Here is a 17,667-nt window from a genome sequence, read left to right as displayed (position 1 = left end):
GTGTCGCCTGTCTTGCAGTGTAGCTCTCACGCTCTATCAGCTCTGCACAGTCCTCGGCTCCTTGCTCTCTGCCTCTCCATTTTCTCCACGTCGTTGCTCAAGCACCCGACAGCCAATCCCTGAGCTCCCAGTTGCAGGTTACCGTAGTAACAGAGAGCTCTCTTGTTGCTCCGCACTGTGGAGGAGTGACAGGCGTGTCGGCATGGTAACGGCCTCACAGACTGACACAAATATGTGTGTTCCTGTAGAGGGTGTAGATTAAGCTTTCCTTCATTCTGATATTTTTGTCATTCAGTTTGTCAGTGACTGCTTGACAGGGGTGTGTGTGTGTGTGTGTGTGTGTGTGTGTTTTCTGCCTTAACATTACTGCTTGTGTGTGTGTCTTATCCTTCTGATTTAAAGTTTCTTCAAAACAAATTTTTCATGTTGATGGATGGCTCTGTTCTAACTTAGTCGCTTCATCCTGTGGGCATGTTTATGCCATGTGCCAGTACACAAGTTAGCATATCCTGAAAGTGTGTGTGTGTGTGTGTGCGTGCAGGGACAGTAGAACAAGGAGGGGGGCAGATGGTCAAAACTGGGGGAGGGGTGAACAGGACCCCCACCATCAAATCTGTTGAAGAAAAGATTCCACTCGCTGGGCTGGTCAGGGTCCCCTCCTGTCACCTGGCTACCCGTCTGCTTGTAGCCAGCGATACTCCTCATGCCATCTACAGACATGTTAGAGTGAGGCATGTCTGCATGTAGCATGTCTCTGTGAACACCACAAACTGTACTCCAATACTCTCTGTAGCACCTTCACACATGTTTGCACTACTGAAAATGTCTTCTAGACGGGCTGCATGTGAAAACACTAAAAACCCCATTGTGACCTGGACTTAAAACCGACTTTTACCTGCCAAAAACAGTCACCATTGCCAAAGAATTCTTCTCCTCCTCCTGCATACCAGACCTGTTTGTCCCGCAATTGTCTAGAGTTAATGTGTGAAAATGTTTTCGAACAATTCACCAGAGCTGTTAGCTTGTCCATTTCGGTAGCCTGTGATCTAACATTTACCTGTGTTATGGAAGGCACATACGTCTTATCGGACTAATCCTCTTGCAAACATTACTATCTTGATACATTACGGGTGTTACCAGTGTTAATCTGTAGTCTTCATTTATTCAACCTGTTTTGCAACCACAAAGTCATCTGATGCACAGACAAACTGCCTTTCGATCAGCGGTTGCTCATGTTTCTGTCTGTGGTGAAGGAACTTGATCCTGTGCATCTTGAAAGTCATCAATTCTCCTCATTGTTCAGCGAAACAGAGACCACAGCACTGTTAATAACATGGGGGTCAAGTGTCTCTCTCCTGACTCTCTCTTCATTCTTGACGCTGTAGATTAATAGTCATCATTCATGTAAGTAGCTTTGATAAATGTTTGGAGGCTCAATAGAAAAGCTTTTAGCAGCTGTGTGGGTTTTGTGTTTATGATTTATCTAACGGCTGCTCTGACCCTGATTGAGCCTGCTGATTGACTGATCGGGAGGGAAGAGCTAGAGGACCCGAGGTCCCTGCTGTTGCCGCTCTGGTCTGTAGTCAAGACAGGACTCTGTCAAGCCATCGACATAACTACTGTGCAATGTCCATTACCTAAGACTGTGAGATGCAATGATAGCTCCAAAAAAATATTGTACGGGTGCTTTCCCTTTTATACTTTGTTCACAGTTGATTAAAAATATTACATTGATGCATTTTAGTTCTGCTCTGTTTTGTGTTCAGACAGACTTTGAATTAACCTCATTGTCCTGATTTGAAGTGGCGCTTACAGCCAAGAATTGTTAACATGAAGTCACACAGATTGACAGGTAGCTGATTAATGTGTTTAATGTGTGCTGTGTTTGCTTTCTGTCCACATTGAACAACAAAAGAGTTTGAAGCAGACTAACACCTACGATACTTTTTAAAGTTGACTGTTTTGCTGTTGATTTCTTTCTTTGTTTCTAATAGAGAACAGACGGCTACTGCATCAGTTGTTGTTGTTAAAGTAATAATTTAAGTACATTTTCATTTAAATAAATGTCTGTTAAATCACATCTATTGCTGAATGAGGTAACACAATGGTGATTGAGCCTATAGCCTACTGATGACAGCCTTTGCATTTGCAGAATTACAGACTGGCTGTGTGGTGGTCTGGGCTGCTTTTCCGGTCTCTGCAAGCGTTGCGACTAAACAGTAATCTACTATGGCTGAACAAACAAAGAACAGATCGATGACTACAGATACAACTTCAATAATAAGTGAAAATACAAAGAAAAAGAAACAAATTCGATGCTGAAGGCAAACAGTCTAAAAAGGAAAGCGACCGTCAGCGAGGAAAATGGAGAGTTACAACCGTTACAAAGGTGTGCTTATGCATTTACCATTTATCGCCATAGGTACCGCCAAAGAGAACGAAACTGAGATCTTTGAGATTATAACTTTAAAGTATCAAGTCTAAGTGAACAATGAAGAATAAAATCTTCTATGTGAGTTCTACTATGGCATTATTTATTACTGAACAGTTGTGGTATGCCTAAGTCGTTCCTGTAAAGCCATCATTACATGTATACACACATTTATTTTCCCAATTCCAAATCCAAATTTGTTCCAAAAATAATAAAATTCTGATCAGTGAAGCAGAGGTTGTGACTGACTTATTCCAGTGAGAGACTGCCAAAGAGCACAGCTGAATGCCTAAACAAGGACTTTAGTTTTGCCTCTTCCTCCTGTTTCTTTTCTTCCATCTGTTAGGTTGAGGTCGTGTGAGTTGGAATCAGTTCCTGCTCAGCTTCAGACCTTTTCACACAACGTTTCATGTCCCAGCTGAGGGATGGAAACATCAAGGTTTGAACCAGTTCCTGCAGGGAACAAGCCAACTTAAATACCTCGACCTTCCAGAGAGCTGGAGTCTTGGTGCCTCACACCATCTGACCTTTCTGACAAGTTATGTGCTCAGGGAAAAGTGACACTAAGTAGAATCAAATGTGTTCTAATCTAGAAAAACACATCTAGAGTCATTGCCTCTTTAAATCAATTGGAAATATATGCAGCTCAGAGTGAAATGATTCTTTGTCTTCTTGCGGCTCATTGAAATTCACTCTGCCATGTAGATCACATTCCCTGGTATTTTTCATTTTGTCCTCAGAATAAGTTATCGCTCTAACAAAATGTTCTAGTGAATTCCTTTTGTATTTAAATGTGGTAACTTGTAATGCAAGATTCAATGCTGATCTTTGTGCCCCTCTGCCCCTTTGGTTGTACCCCTCCATTTGAGTTTAAGTTTGGGTTTTAAAGCCAGCTGATCTTTGCATCTACTAAAATCCATTACAGTAAAGTTGCTTGTTTCTAGTGTTAATTGCTGACAGTATTCTATCCTGATGAGTTGATTCCAATCATACACCGACACAGATGTGTGTCACTCATTATCCTTGTAACATCCAGACTCTGTTAGAAAGTTCAACTAAATCACAGGCTTGCACAGTTACTATCCACCTCAGTAACACTGCTGTTACTGTGTGTGTGTGTGATTGTGTATAGACTCAATACACATTTATATATACAGACATAAATTCACTTACAGACATCAACAAAGGATATCGGAGATAAAATACTTTACAGTACTGTGACTCTCTCTCTGTCTCTCTGTCTCTCTCTCCCTCTCTCTCTCTCTCTCTCTCCCTGTCTCTGCCTCTGTCTCTGTCTCTGTCTCTGTCTCTGTCTCTGTCTCTGTCTCTGTCTCTCTGTCTCATCCAGACTGCGGCGGCAGCAGCAGAGTCCTGGTCTGTTTGGGAAGATGCGATCGACTCGGTTCAGTCCTGAAAACCCAGATGGCCCCACCAGCGACATGGACGAGGAAGAGGAGGAGCTGCCGCTCCAGATTCCATGACACACAAACACACACGCACTCACAGTGATACAGGATGTACTTTTAAACATCGACAGTCACAGGAAGAAGGTGAATATTGTGGCTCTTGGGGTGAATCTTAGTATCTCCAGTAAGGGAAACATTTTGCAACAGGAAGCAGCACTGTCCTGTGTTTGACCCCCAAATGATTAAAGGACCAGTCCAACACTTTAGAAGAATTATTTTACCCTTAGACAAAACACAGGGTCAGAACCACTTTTGTATGATCTTCCATTCATTGTCGTATGGATTCAAATTGTAGGGAGGATTGGCTGTGCTAGTGATAAATAATAAGGATATTATTACAATCAAATTTACAATTCACAAAGCAAACTGAATGAAAAAGAATCTTCTTCAGGAGACTTGGAGAAAAGAAATGACTCTAAATCCAGACTTTAAACATGAGAGAGTTTCTATGACAAAGTCTCTGCTCTGCAGCAATATGATAAGCACACATCTAATCCTTACAGATTTTCCACACACTAAAACTCACACACTTAGATCTACTCAGAAAAGCAGACACTAAGCAACAAGATCAAACCCAGCAGGAGTGTGACAGACTTTAACGTGATGTATGGACAGTGTTATCCTGGAAGAAAGGATCTTTCTTGAACTTCCACCGAACCACTCTGCCAGAGGCGTCATCCTTTCACTGTACTCACTTATTCTTACCTCATATCATCACAAGCTTTACAACTGTCCTGTCAGAACTGTGCTACTGTGTTCAAAGCCTTAACTCAACATCTACATCCCCAGTTTTATTACTGTGTTCAAAGCTGTCAGCTATTTGGAAGTGTTTTTTGATTGATCACAAAAAAATATCAGTCATTATAGGGACTGACATGTAACTGAAATGGTCAGACACATTTTAACCAGGAGAGTATTTTACTTCCAAATATAAAGATTCAAAGTCTGTTTCTGATGTATTTGAAGTTCACAACCAAAGCTGGGCGCACACTACACATTTGGTAGCCTAATTATACCGAGGGCTGTGACAATAAATACATGACGCATGACTGTCAGTGAAGTCGGCTTAACCAGACGGTGGCAGGTACAACCTCCTCTTAGCAACTCTTCAGCTGTCGGCAGCCCAGCAAGAGAGCTGCTCTGTGGTGAGCTACAATTTTGTAACTTACTATAAGCAGGACGATTATAATAATTAAAGTCCAATAACAAAAACTTACTTAGACTAACTTAGACTTAGTAACTACGCTAGAAAACATTTATCCTGTCACAGCCCTTATTATAGCTGCAAGATGGTAGAAATACTGTTTGGTAGTAGAAGTGTGTTTAATCAGTCTCCTCTCCAACTGAGAGAAAACCTGCTCCACTTTGCACCATAGCAAGTGTGGTTAATGCTGCCCTTCAGTTGCATGATGGGATAGCACTAAGGCTGTGTTAAGATGAAATGCATGCACAAAAGAAGAATCAGTCTCAAGATGACTACAGAAAAATGACTGCAGAGACAGTTATGAGTAGTATTGTAACGCTGGGTGAGGGTGTATAGGGGGAGGGGATTTCTAAAAGACAAATGTGATGCTATCACAAACTGCGTTGCAAATTTAAAAGAGGGGGAGGGGAGTGAAAGGCATGTAACATTGTGGCACTTGTGTTGTCATGTTAGTGTATTAAGTCTGATCATTTCACGAAAATGTAGTGTGCTCCCAGCATGACTGAAGCTGCTTTCTGACCATAAACACATGAACAGTGAATTTTAGACGTAAACTCGAGCTCAATAACGGAATGTACACCGTTCTTTCCTATCCGTTCTAACCTATTAGCAGGAATCGGGCACAAATAAACAGTTACCTTACTGTACCATTAAGTCCTGAGCGTAAGAGCTTTCCCCTGCTTCAACATTTTATTGAATGAAATGATGAAGAGGGGAGTAAAAAGCACAGTGAAAAGAAAATAAGACTGGAGACTCACTGTCATTGGCTCGCCTTAACAGCAGGAGCACAGGAGACCTCTGTTTGTGTACAGTCCAACTTGATGTATCGTTTTAATGTAAACCATGATCTTTTTCTCAACACAACCTAAACCGAAAGGGAAATTAGAAAAATGCTTGTACTTAAATAGTCGGCATTGGCACATTTCACACAGGACACAATCGGCTAAAAGTCCTGTGTTAGACCCATCGCATTTCTAGCCAATCACAGACGGGGACTAGGCGATTATGTATCTGGGTAAAAAAATGACACGTTTGTGAACAGGTCACCAGATGCATTTGTTCCCCTGCAAGTAGTTACTGCATCACCTTGCCTCTAACACTTCCTGTGCTGTAAAGCTAAATCCAGCTGCCTCTCTATTGTGACGCTCCTTACTGCAGAATGATCTCTGAAACTGTATTTTGAGCTTGAAGAGGAACAGGTTTAAATTCGAATACTGTTCATTGATGCTTTCAAGGTTAAGCTAGGTGATGTTTGGAATTAGTTTTCATTCTGTATGGTCTTTATAGATAGACTGGAGGTCTGACTCTGTTGAAAGAGAAGTTTCCTTTTTAACAGTGTACACACACACACACACACACACACACACACACAAGTGGAACCAAACCTTTCCAAAAAGCAAAGACTGCACATGTATTTAAAGTTCTGTTGATGCTCGTTGTGCAGATATGACTTGTATGCATTCATGCTGATGTTCAGTATTTCAGATTATTGCAATTTTCCGGAGAAAACTCCTACAGATCCAAAGTGTTCATGTCCAGCAGCTCCCTTAGGACTGTATTCAGTCAGGGTGGGACACCCCTTAAGCAGCATTAAGGCCGTCATGGGATTCTGAAAGAGTCACTGGAACCCAGGCCAGTAAAAGTCCTGTAGGCTTAATATTCAAAGCATACTATAGTTAAATGTGTTTTCAGCAACAACGTGGAGTTTGTGAGTCACTGGCTGTTGGACTGAAGGGTTAATTTATTTGTACAAAAGCAGTGTAAATCTACCACCTGAGAAAGAGCTCCAGTCTAGCAGCGGATGGATGCAATTGTGAAAGCAATAAAGCCTACATTTGTCCTCCCGCCATCCACACTCACTCTCTGCCTCGCCTCAACTCTGACGCTGGAATGGGACCAAGACTTTTTTACTGATCAGGATTCTGAACTATTTATGTCGTTGTTCTGGTTTACTTTTTATAAAACATCTGTACCACGGTGATTTTGTATGAGCTCTATAAATGTCAAGTATACATATAAAGAAACTCTGTGTCTCTCTTTCTCCATACTGCATGTTGTCATACTGTGTGTGTGTGTGTGTGTGTGCGTGTGTGCGTGTGTGCGTGTGTGTGTGTGCGTGTGTGTGTGTGTGTGTGTGTGTGTGTTCACTTTATTCAGACACTTGAGAAAGAAAACAGCCTTGCTTGCCTGCCACCAAATTAAAACCTCAAGGCCTCTCTAAAAAGTTTTTCCCAAATAGACTCTACTTTTAAGGCCATTTAGAGACATCAGCATTACCTTGAGACTGTTGAATAACCTGTTTAAAACTCCTGATAGCAGGTTCAACTTCTGTTCTGCAGTGATGAGGTGCAGGGCACCAGGTGCATGCACGTACACTAAAACAACAGGAAGTCAGTCATTGTTAACATGGCCAGCAGTTGCAGTGTCTGCAGTGAAGCAGCTGATTCAGCTTCATAGTCTTACATAACCTGTGCCAGTGCTGGAGAAGGATCTGTTTTTTGTATTTCTTTAAACCATCATAATCATCTTGGACCCCAGGTTGCAGCCAGGCAAAACAGTGGCTGTGAACCTGGTTTGGTGGAACATTTACACATTAGAAGGCAAGCAAGTGATCTTTTATTTTCAGGTTTTTCAGCTTTGCGTTTGCTGTTTCAGGTAAAAACAGGGATTTTGAAGACTTTATGGCGCACATAGTTGTTTTCATTCTGAGAGGGACTAAGGCCCTTAACACACCTGGTATTATCAGGTGTCCTGGGTGAGCTGATCACAGGTCAGCTCTAAGTACTGGCGTAATGCAGACTCGCAGCACAGAGGGGGAGAACTGCTGTGCACGAGCACAGAGGGAGGGAGCTCGTGAGTAGGACTAAAATGATGACGTTAACTTTGATCATGAAGCCTGATGCTCCACTACAGCTCTGTGTTTATCAGTGAAATATATGAACTACACAGCGTATGGACATATGACAGCATGTGGAGACGGAGTTCATACTTTATAGTAACTGTGTGCAACGTTATTGAGTCAGGTACAGAGCAAGAGAAACACACAAATCTGTGTCCTCACTGCGCTGCATCATTAAACTCTGATAACTGCAAGTGAATCACTTGATTTGATTTTTAAACTGTGATTAAAAGGTCATGGATCATATCTCTGACCCGCACCGCCTCTCCCCCTCGTTGGTTCGGGATGTCCCGTATTAAAAACTTAAATACAGTCTCCTTACTGAATAAACACAGACACGATCTGTCTGTGTTTCCGTGCACACTGTGTAAATCTACGTTACGGGGGCTGGAGTGACATGACAAATAAATAAAAATAAGATTGTTAAAAGACACAGCAGAGAAATGTTAATTCAGAAAGAGAGGAAAGAGGCAAGTGATCTCTCTAGAGAGTGGGCTGTGTTTAATGTGGCCCAGGACACATGTGCGTACACACTGTCAGACGTATGTGTATAAATGCGTCCCAGACCACCTCCGTATGTGGCCTGAGTAATTGGATCTGAATGCGTCCTTAATCCGTCACAAAAACCACATGTTAATACCAGGTGTGTTAAGGGAGGAGGCAAGAAAAGGGAATGAGGATGTATAAAGTAAGAAATCTGGAGAGCCTATTGTGTTGTTACAGTTATGAAGGAACTTCAGTGCAACAGTGTAGCTCGATGTTTTGATCGATGTATCAGCATTTGGATGCATACATAATGCTTGTAAATAGGACTGAATAAGCATTCATTATGGTGTGTGTTTGTTTCCAGCTGATTAAAATATGTCCAATATTCAGTCCCTGATATCTCTGTGTTTGGTCTCCACCCACTCCTGGGAGAAACATCAGGCTGTCTAGCTGCTAAATGCTCTTCTGTGTTCACCAGCTGTTTCTGTCTGCTGCTCGTGCTGAGCAGGTAGTGAACAGTGGATTTGCAGACTTTTTTGGCACTGTATACTGCTGTGGGTACTGTTGTGTATACTGTTGTGTATCTACTGCACAGTTGACATAGTAATGAGAATAAACCTCAGCCTGACTCCCCACACACAGTATGGAGGAGATGCTCGCATCTCCCTCTGAGATCATATGCATTACTTTGTGTGTGTGTTTGTGTTTGTGTTTGTGTTTGTGTGCGTGTGCGTGTGTGTGTGTGTGTGTGTGTGAGAGGGAGAGAGAGAAAAAGAGAGAGAGAGAGAGGAGGAGAGACGGAGGCCAAGACTTTTAATGAATGTTTTACCCTTGTGTGTAGGCTGGAGTCAGGATGACTGAAATCATAGTTACCACTCTGGTTCTCCATTTTGTGTCTGTGTGTGTGTGTGTGTGTGTGTGTGTGTGTGTGTGTGTGTGTGTGTGTGTGTGTGTGTGTGTGTGTGTGTGTGTGTGTGCGTGCGTGCGTGTTTTTTTAATTTGCATTAGAGCAGATAGTTGTATATTGACAGTTTAAACCTACAAACTTGTGCAAGTACTCACCATGGTGCCCTTGGAATTGGGATAACAAACACATACACCCACACACTCAAGCTGTTTGATGTGTGTGTGTGTGTGTGTGTGTGTGTGTGTGGGTGTGTTAATGTTCAGCCTGATCCCATGAGTACAGTAGAGAAGATAATTCTGAAAACTGTTGGCTAAGCATGACACACTCTGTAATGCACTGAGGGTTCGTTTGGTGTTCAATGTATGAGTTGGGGGTTGTTGTTTTCCTTATTTGATTTCCAGTGTGTGTGTGTGTGTGTGTGTGTGTGTGTGTGTGTGTGCGTGTGTTTGTACAAAGCCTGCAGCCTACTTCATTATGTTAATTTTCTCTGTGTCTTTATTAGGCCAGTAATGGCTGACAGCAGGGAGGCAGAACATTACATTGATCCCTCTATAATTATTCCAGTTACTGCGGCTCCTTGTATGCATGTTCTGTGTGTGTGTGTGTGTGTGTGTGTGTGTGTTGCATGCTTATGTAGAAAATAAAAACAATGTGAAAATAATTCATTTTGTTGTGAAAAGTAATTGATTTCATTTTATATTTCTCTCAGGTGCAGCTGTGCTTGCAGGCTCTCTTCAGTTAGTGTATGTGAACAAGGCCAGTGCATGACCCTGACACATCATGCAGGCTGTTGGTTTGTTAGCTGAGAGACATTCGAGTATTAATGTTATTTACATTATTTAAATTATATTTACATTTATAGCTATAAGGCAGAGACCACGAGATGCTGCAGTAAGTAAAGAAAAGGCTGAAGTCACGTCATTGATGTCAGACAAACACAACACTTTGACCCAGATGGTCTGAGTGACTCCATGTGTTGTTGTATTCTTAATGTTACGTGCGTACAATTGTACCATTGCTTACGTACATAGCATAACCATTGTAATGTATGTAGGTTTGGTGAGTCAACAGCTGTGATTCTTTCATGTGTTCATCATGATGTTTGATGGTATTGAGGTGTGTTGCCTTCCATCGTTAAGGATGATAATTTAGGAATTATTATGGTGGTGCTTCAACTGGATTTTTAACCCATTGTTTTTTAATGGCTTATGTTGCTGCCCCACCAGGGTAATGGTTAAAGCTGTGTCTAGAGACAGATCTTTAAGGCTGAGTTAAAATTTTTCATAATCATAATGCATGAGTTTAACTAGAACAGGGTTGTGAAAAGTATAAAATGAAGCTTCTAAGGCTGTGTTGCTTTGGTAGCTGTCATATATGCTAGCTTTACAATCCATCAGTTACTGGAGTTCTAATCATCGGTGGTTTATAACAGAGCTAAGCGTTAGCAGATCAGATATATGAATGAATAATACATTTATTGGTTAACAGTCAAACATGGTACAGAAATGTGCCGAGTCCATTCAGGCCTGCACATCGCCCAGGTGTCATTTAAGAAACATCCTTTATTGTTTTAAAATGCTGCTGCCAAGAGCTGAGTGCATTACTAATAAAGAAACAGATTAACAACATACTATAACAGTTTGTACGGTACGTGAGTGTGTGTGTGGGAGCTGGAGCTGAATAAGTTTGATAAGTTTGGACGTGATCTATCTGTACATCCAGCACTACAATGATGCCAGCAAAGATGATCATAAATCACCTTCATAAACACGGCTTCAGGTGAATAATGAGTCAAGACCATACACAGAGGAATACGAATCTTATTTCACAAGGCTGTTATTTCTTGACAAAAGAAGGAGAGGATCCACTGGGAGTTACTCGGACGCAGAAAGCATGAAGAGAGGAGTGCAGGCAGTGAAATGATTGTCTGTTTCAGTGCTGTCAGAGCAGAGAGGACCAGCACAGGAGTCAGCGCTGACCGTCTGACGGGCACATGAGACAGGAAACAGCAACAACTAACACAAATGCTTTTCTAGCAGCTGTCAAGGCAGGATACTGTAGTGTACCTGATACACACACACGCGCACACAGGTCTAATATGCCTGCTGTCATCCAAGTCCCATCACAGTCATTCAGATGTCTCCATGGCACCCGCTCCCACAAAGAAGATGTGTGTTTAGTTCAGGTGCATCTGACAGCCGTATGTCTATAGGGATCCTCTGAGCGCGCACACACACACACACACAAACACACAAAGGAAAACCTGTCAAATCACACTTTTCAATTACAGTTTGCGCTATAAACCCCTAGATTTAGGAATGTGGAATATTGTTTATATATTCACAGTTTCAGGCCAAAACGTTTCATATTCATTATTATTGTTTTGATAAATTATATTCTCCAAAAAAAAAACATTACTCTTAAGCAAACTTCATAGAAAACACACTTTGGACTGCCTGCACTCACCCACAGGCCTGACATCGTATTCACAGCCATTATTCTCTAATCTATTTAAACGTATTGGACAACATAAATCAAACAATATCACTTTTATTGTAGTGCTTGTGGTACAGTGTTTCAATTTGCTTTGTGTGAACAGACATTCAAACACACCTATTGAGCCAGTGTGTGTGTGTGTGTGTGTGTGTGTGTGTGTGTGTTTGTGCGTCTTCCTTTTGCTGGGAGAAGACAGCCTGTCTGGTCTCACTGGCTGTAATTACAGGCCCTGTCACCTGGCTGTGCAAACCCACCATTACCACGCACACACACACACACACACACACACACACACACACACACACACACACACACACACACACACACACACACACACGCACACACACACACACACACACACACACACAGATCACAAACAGTTTCCTTTCATCCTGAATAGTTTAAAGCAACACATGTTTTATTATGGTGTAAATACTTTCATTAATCAGCAGCATTTTTTTTTAAAACCATATATTTATTGATTTTCTTTTTTGCATAAACATCACAAATACAAAACATAAAAAGGAGAAAGAAAGAAGAAAAGCAGACCAGCAAAAGACAGCAAATAAAGATCCATTACATTACACTAAACAGAGAACACACAACTCAACTCACAAAAATCAGCACAGGCAAGGCACAGGTACAAGATAAAAATCAAGTGAAAAACAAGGTAAATAGGGCTCAAGTGTAACCCCTGGAAATAATAACAGAAATATCGAGGCCCATGTACAGAAGGAAAGGCTCCCAAATTCTGCGGTGACCCTGGGTCATAGACTGGACCAGGCATGCCAAGTAGTCCAGAGAGACATACTGGATAATGATATTCTGCCACTGAGTTTTGGATGGGGCCTTCTCAGAGATCCAGTTTAAAAGAATACACTTGCGTGCACAGAACATCAACATACCATATAGCTTCGCTTTATATTTATCTGCTCGGAACCGAGTAGCAAACTTCGGGGGTCAATATTTAGGTCAGTTGCCTAGATCTTATTAATTTCTTTAGCTATAGCCTGCCAAAACATCTGTATTTAACTACAATACCACAGGCAATGGGTGAGACCCCCTGTTTCTGTTTTGCACTTTGGACATACTGGAGAGAGGCCCGCATTGAACTTACTATGTTGAGAGGGGGAGATGTATGCCCTATGTAGAATCTTAAGTTGAATTGATTTAACTCTATTACAGACACTCAAGGTTCGGGCGAACTTCCAGGCATTAGACCAATCATCATCTGTTATCTCTACATTAAGTTATTTTTCCCATGTTTCCTTCACATGAAGTGTCCCTGTAGTGTCATACTGTTTAAGCAAGTTATAGAAAGTGGTCGTAGAGGTACTCAACTGTTGTACAAAAACCTGCCTCTCTACACAAGAAATACTTCGACTGGTAGGAAGTGTAGTGTCCTTCTGAACATGATTCCTAACCTGTAGATAGCGGGAAAAAATCCTGTTTAGGGATGCAGTATTTTTCAGAAAGTTTCAGAAAGCCCTTCAGCTGCCCAAGCCCGAAAGCCAGGGTCAATAGTTCCGGGTACAAAATCAGGGTTATCACAAATGGGAATGAAGACAGATGTAGTTTTGGATCTCCCCTCTAATCTTCTAATGATCCACCAGGCCTTAATGGTGTTGACAGTGATGGGATTATTACATGATCTCTTAAGAGACAGAGGCTTTTTAAGAAATAATACGTTCAGCAGTGGAAATTTTGACATGGACTTTTCTATATCCAACCATTGAGAAGATGGGTCATTACGCACCCAGTCAGCTATAAAATGTAGGTGAGCACTAAGTTGATATTTCCTGATGTCCAGGAGGTCAAGACCGCCCTCTGAGGCGGACAAACAAAGTGTTGCCATTTTGATACGCGCCTTCTTCTTAGACCATATAAAGGAACAGAACCAGCTATTCCGATTTTTAATGGCTTTATGTGGAAAAATAATTGGAATCATCTGAATTGGATAAAGCAACCTAGGAAGAATGTTCGTTTTTAAGAGAGCAACCCGTCCCAACCAAGAGATGGGGAGGACATTCCATCTTTCCAAATCTAGTCTGATGTGTTCGAACAGGGGAGAGAAGTTATTTTTGTACATTTGTGGGTGATATATATATGCCCAAATATGTGAAACCTGTCTCGGACCATTTAAAAGGGAATTAGGAAGGCGATAAAGGTACATGTTTGAGGCTGCCCAGAGGCATCGCCTCAGATTTGTTGTAATTTATTTTGTATCCTGCAAAGGCACTAAACCGACCAATAACTTCAATAAGTGCAGGCACAGAGACTTCAGGCTTGGTCATAAAGATCAAGACATCATCTGCATAAAGAGCAATTTTGTGTTGTTTTTCCGCAGTTATTAAACCGTGTATCTCTGGGTCTGTCCTAACGGCTTTGGCCAGTGGCTCTATAGCGAGAGCAAAAAGAAGAGGGGATAAGGGACAGCCCTGATGCATACCAAACTGAGTGCAAAAGTTGGAGGAGCGCATGCCATTAGTAACGACCACAGCTAAAGGTTTGTTGTAAAGTAACTTCACCCATCTGATAAAGTGCTTGCCTAGACCAAATTTACTTGTGAAGAACAAGGCCATTCAAAGAGAAATGACCAGACCACATGTTGACTGTTGTTGAGTTAACTGGATTATATTCAGTAGCCTTCTCATGTTACATGAGTTGTGACCCTTAACGAAGCCTGTTTGGTCCCCATTTATGAGCAAGGGCAACAGCCCCTCCAACCTTGTTGCAAGTATTTTTAAAAGGATTTTGGTATCTACATTTAGTAAGGAGATTGGCCTGTAGGAGGCACAATCCTCAAGCCGCTTATCCTTCTTCAAAATTAAATCTCTCTCAGAGATAAAGGAAGAACGCCCTTTTCAAAGGAGTCGTTAAACCAATTGAGCAGTGGGCCAACTAGCAGTTCCTGAAACTTTTTATAAAACTCGCTACTAAGCCATCAGGATCTGGCTTTACCAGATTGCAGCCCAATCAGCAGTATTTTGAGACAAATTGTAACACCTGTTTTGTGAAACAATCCCCCCTTAAAGCCACTTTCCCACTGGTCAAAAAACCCACTCACACCCGGCTTTTTTTGTGGGAAAGGTTACAATCTGCAGTAGACCGTGGTAATTATCACCTCGGCCTAGATCGACATTGATGGCAACACAAAACCTGTGTCGACATGGTCATCTGGGGCTTAAGCCTTAGCCCCGGATGTTTTGGGCCGAGCCCCAAAGGTTTTTGGTCCGGAGTTGATTTCAATGTACTGTGAAATGTGTTGGCCTTTCCTGCTTCAGCGTCCCGACGATATTTGGAAAGCACTGCAGTGCAGACATGGTCTGCAGCTGCAGCTTCGACCCTGGTGTGCATCACTTTACACACACACACCAGCAGCAAGCAAGAAGCAAGACATAAGAGCATGGCTTCCATCTTGACGAGTACGTGGCTTAATTACACACAAAGCCTTAGTTGTCGTGCCGTTCAGTATTTTCTTACAGGAACACTTTTCTCTGCTGATTCTGCTGCTCTGAGCCCCGTTCACTCTCACAACTCATGCACATACAACTTCCTGTCCCTCTCACTCACTCCACCCACACTCACGCACTCAGCTATTTCCAAACAAAGTGATGCTTCTAGTGTAACAAGTGGAATGGAACTAGTTGTAGTTTCTATTGTTATTTGGGCCAAAATAGAGCTCTGCACAAGCATGACAGTGTTGTCATGATGACAGTTGTTTTCAGTATTGCGAGACGTTGCTGAGTGGTCATGCTGTGCCAAATATCGAGAGTCGTAAACAAACCAGCCAGGCTTTTTAACAAAGAAAAGAAAAGGTAACTTAGAAACAGGCCAACAAGCTTAAATTATATCAAAAAAATATTATGCAGAGGTTCTGCCACAAGAATGCATTAGCCTAATTTCAGCAAGCTAGCACAACTATACGTAAATTATGGCCAACATTATCTTTACTCATCCTCTTTGAGATGGACAGGCTGTCACTATATATTATTTTCGTTTTTGGCTCTTGTTTGTGGTATTCTCATTATGTGTTTGCGCTACAATCTGACACAAGACCACAGCTCTTTGGGCTATGCCCATAGTTATTATTTGATGATAATCACCTGCTATTTGATTTCTGTCACCGGTTGACAGCTCTCTGAAAAGCTTTGGACAGTTTCAGAGAACATGAAGCAAGTTCAGCCACAAGGCCTCAATGCTTGCATGGAAAAATTACAGAACCAGTTTAATACAAGGCAGTCTTGTTGAACAAATGAATATTTGGCATTTCTTTCCTTGGCCATGACGTAAAGGAGTCCAGTGGCAATCGGGGGAACTTTGTAGAATTGATGAAGCTCCTGGAGTATTTTGACTCCTTCCTCCAAAGCTACAATGCGCCCTCTAATTCAACCTATCTATCGCCATCCTCTGAAAATGAGATTATGGAGGTTTGTGCAGGTGAAGTTAAAACAAGTATAGTTGAAGAACTCAAGCAATTGAAAATGTATGCAGTGATGGCTGATGAGGCATGGGGATGGCCATGTTGAGCAGCTTGCCATTTGTGTGCCTTATGTCACAGCTCACAGATACTATCAAAAACGTGCTAGAATCAAAGGGTTTGAATAATCTTCTGTGTGTGGCTGAAACCTATGATGTAGCATCGATGATGAGTGGTGGAGTTGGAGGAGTTCAAGCTCGTTTTCTTGAGAAACACCCTGAAGTGGTTTATGTTGATTGTTATGCACATGAACTGAATTTGGTACTCTGCCACACTTGCAGGGCTGTGCCAGAAGCTGATGCTTTTTTTGTTTTACTTTGGGAAATGTTTATTCTTTCTTCAGTGTTTCAATTGTGAATCATCAAGCATTCCTTGACGCACAGAAATGCTTGGGCTTGGAGAAGAGTGAATTTGTCCAGCTATTGAATACTAGATGTGCTTGCCAGCTGTGTTCAGTTAAAGTGGTGCTTGCAAATCTCCCTGCTCTCTTGAGGTGCCTGGAAGGAATGGCAGCACCTATGGCAGTCGGACTTTCAACTCTGTCCAACTCTCAACATTTTCCAATGTGTACATGCTTGTGATTGTTTGTTCAGGAGGATGCTGTCCACCACAGAGGGGCTCCATAAGTATCTTCCGAAGGAGTCTGTGGACAAACATTGATGTGGTGGCAATTTCGAGACCAATACATTTCTTAGGGAAACAAAGTTGTCTTTTGATGTCATTTAATCGAAGAATATTAAAAGATGAGTAAAAGCAATTAACAACTCGAGCTGGGTCAGACCAGTACTACATAGAACGCAGCTGTCTAGCTGACTGACACAGAATCAAGGTTCACAGTGTATGTTTTACATTACAGAAAGAACTCCCTCTCACAGAGACAAAGTAAGGTGTTATTGTTATGACTTTAGCTGAAGCGCCTGACTATCTAGAGTTTGCCCCTTGCCCTGGAGCTCTCAGCCCCAGACAAGGCCACCAACTATCTCTCTAAGACAGAAGGAGCAACAGTAAATCATGCACAAGACCCTGGAGAGGAGTAGACAATACATATCCTTAATATTAACCTTAGCTGATTATACCATGATTATTAACTCCATAATATTAAAGAAATTTAAACACATGATCAAAATGGTTAACATAAAAATTTCCTTCACAATTGACATCAATGTGGTGTGATGAAATGGCAGCCAAGTTCTACAAGAAGGCAAAAGGCATTTGTGACTCCAACAATATCTCAGAGACCCCATCAAGTCACCGGTGCAAGCAGAGGCGTATGGATGACTATACAGTGGAGTCCTCCT

At 41.8% G+C, this 17,667-nt stretch overlaps 1 protein-coding gene across 1 annotated transcript in view; it reads left to right on the top strand.

The window, feature by feature from the left end:
* ccdc102a (coiled-coil domain containing 102A) overlaps positions 1–7,125 on the top strand; it is a 71,076-nt gene extending 63,951 nt beyond the window's left edge. Inside the window, exon 10 of the mRNA XM_069664681.1 lies at positions 3,780–7,125. Coding sequence (XP_069520782.1) covers positions 3,780–3,912 — 133 coding nt within the window. The 3' untranslated portion in view covers positions 3,913–7,125. The remainder of the gene's footprint in view (positions 1–3,779) is intronic.
* The last annotated feature ends 10,542 nt before the right edge of the window (positions 7,126–17,667 follow it).

The sequence above is a fragment of the Semicossyphus pulcher genome, unplaced genomic scaffold (genome assembly GCF_022749685.1).
Source record: "Semicossyphus pulcher isolate SPU_LCO1_2020_fin unplaced genomic scaffold, fSemPul1.0.p SCAF_1, whole genome shotgun sequence".
Classification (NCBI taxonomy): domain Eukaryota; kingdom Metazoa; phylum Chordata; class Actinopteri; order Labriformes; family Labridae; genus Semicossyphus; species Semicossyphus pulcher.
Note: the sequence above shows the minus strand (reverse complement) of the source record. Positions and strands in the feature narration are given on the sequence as shown.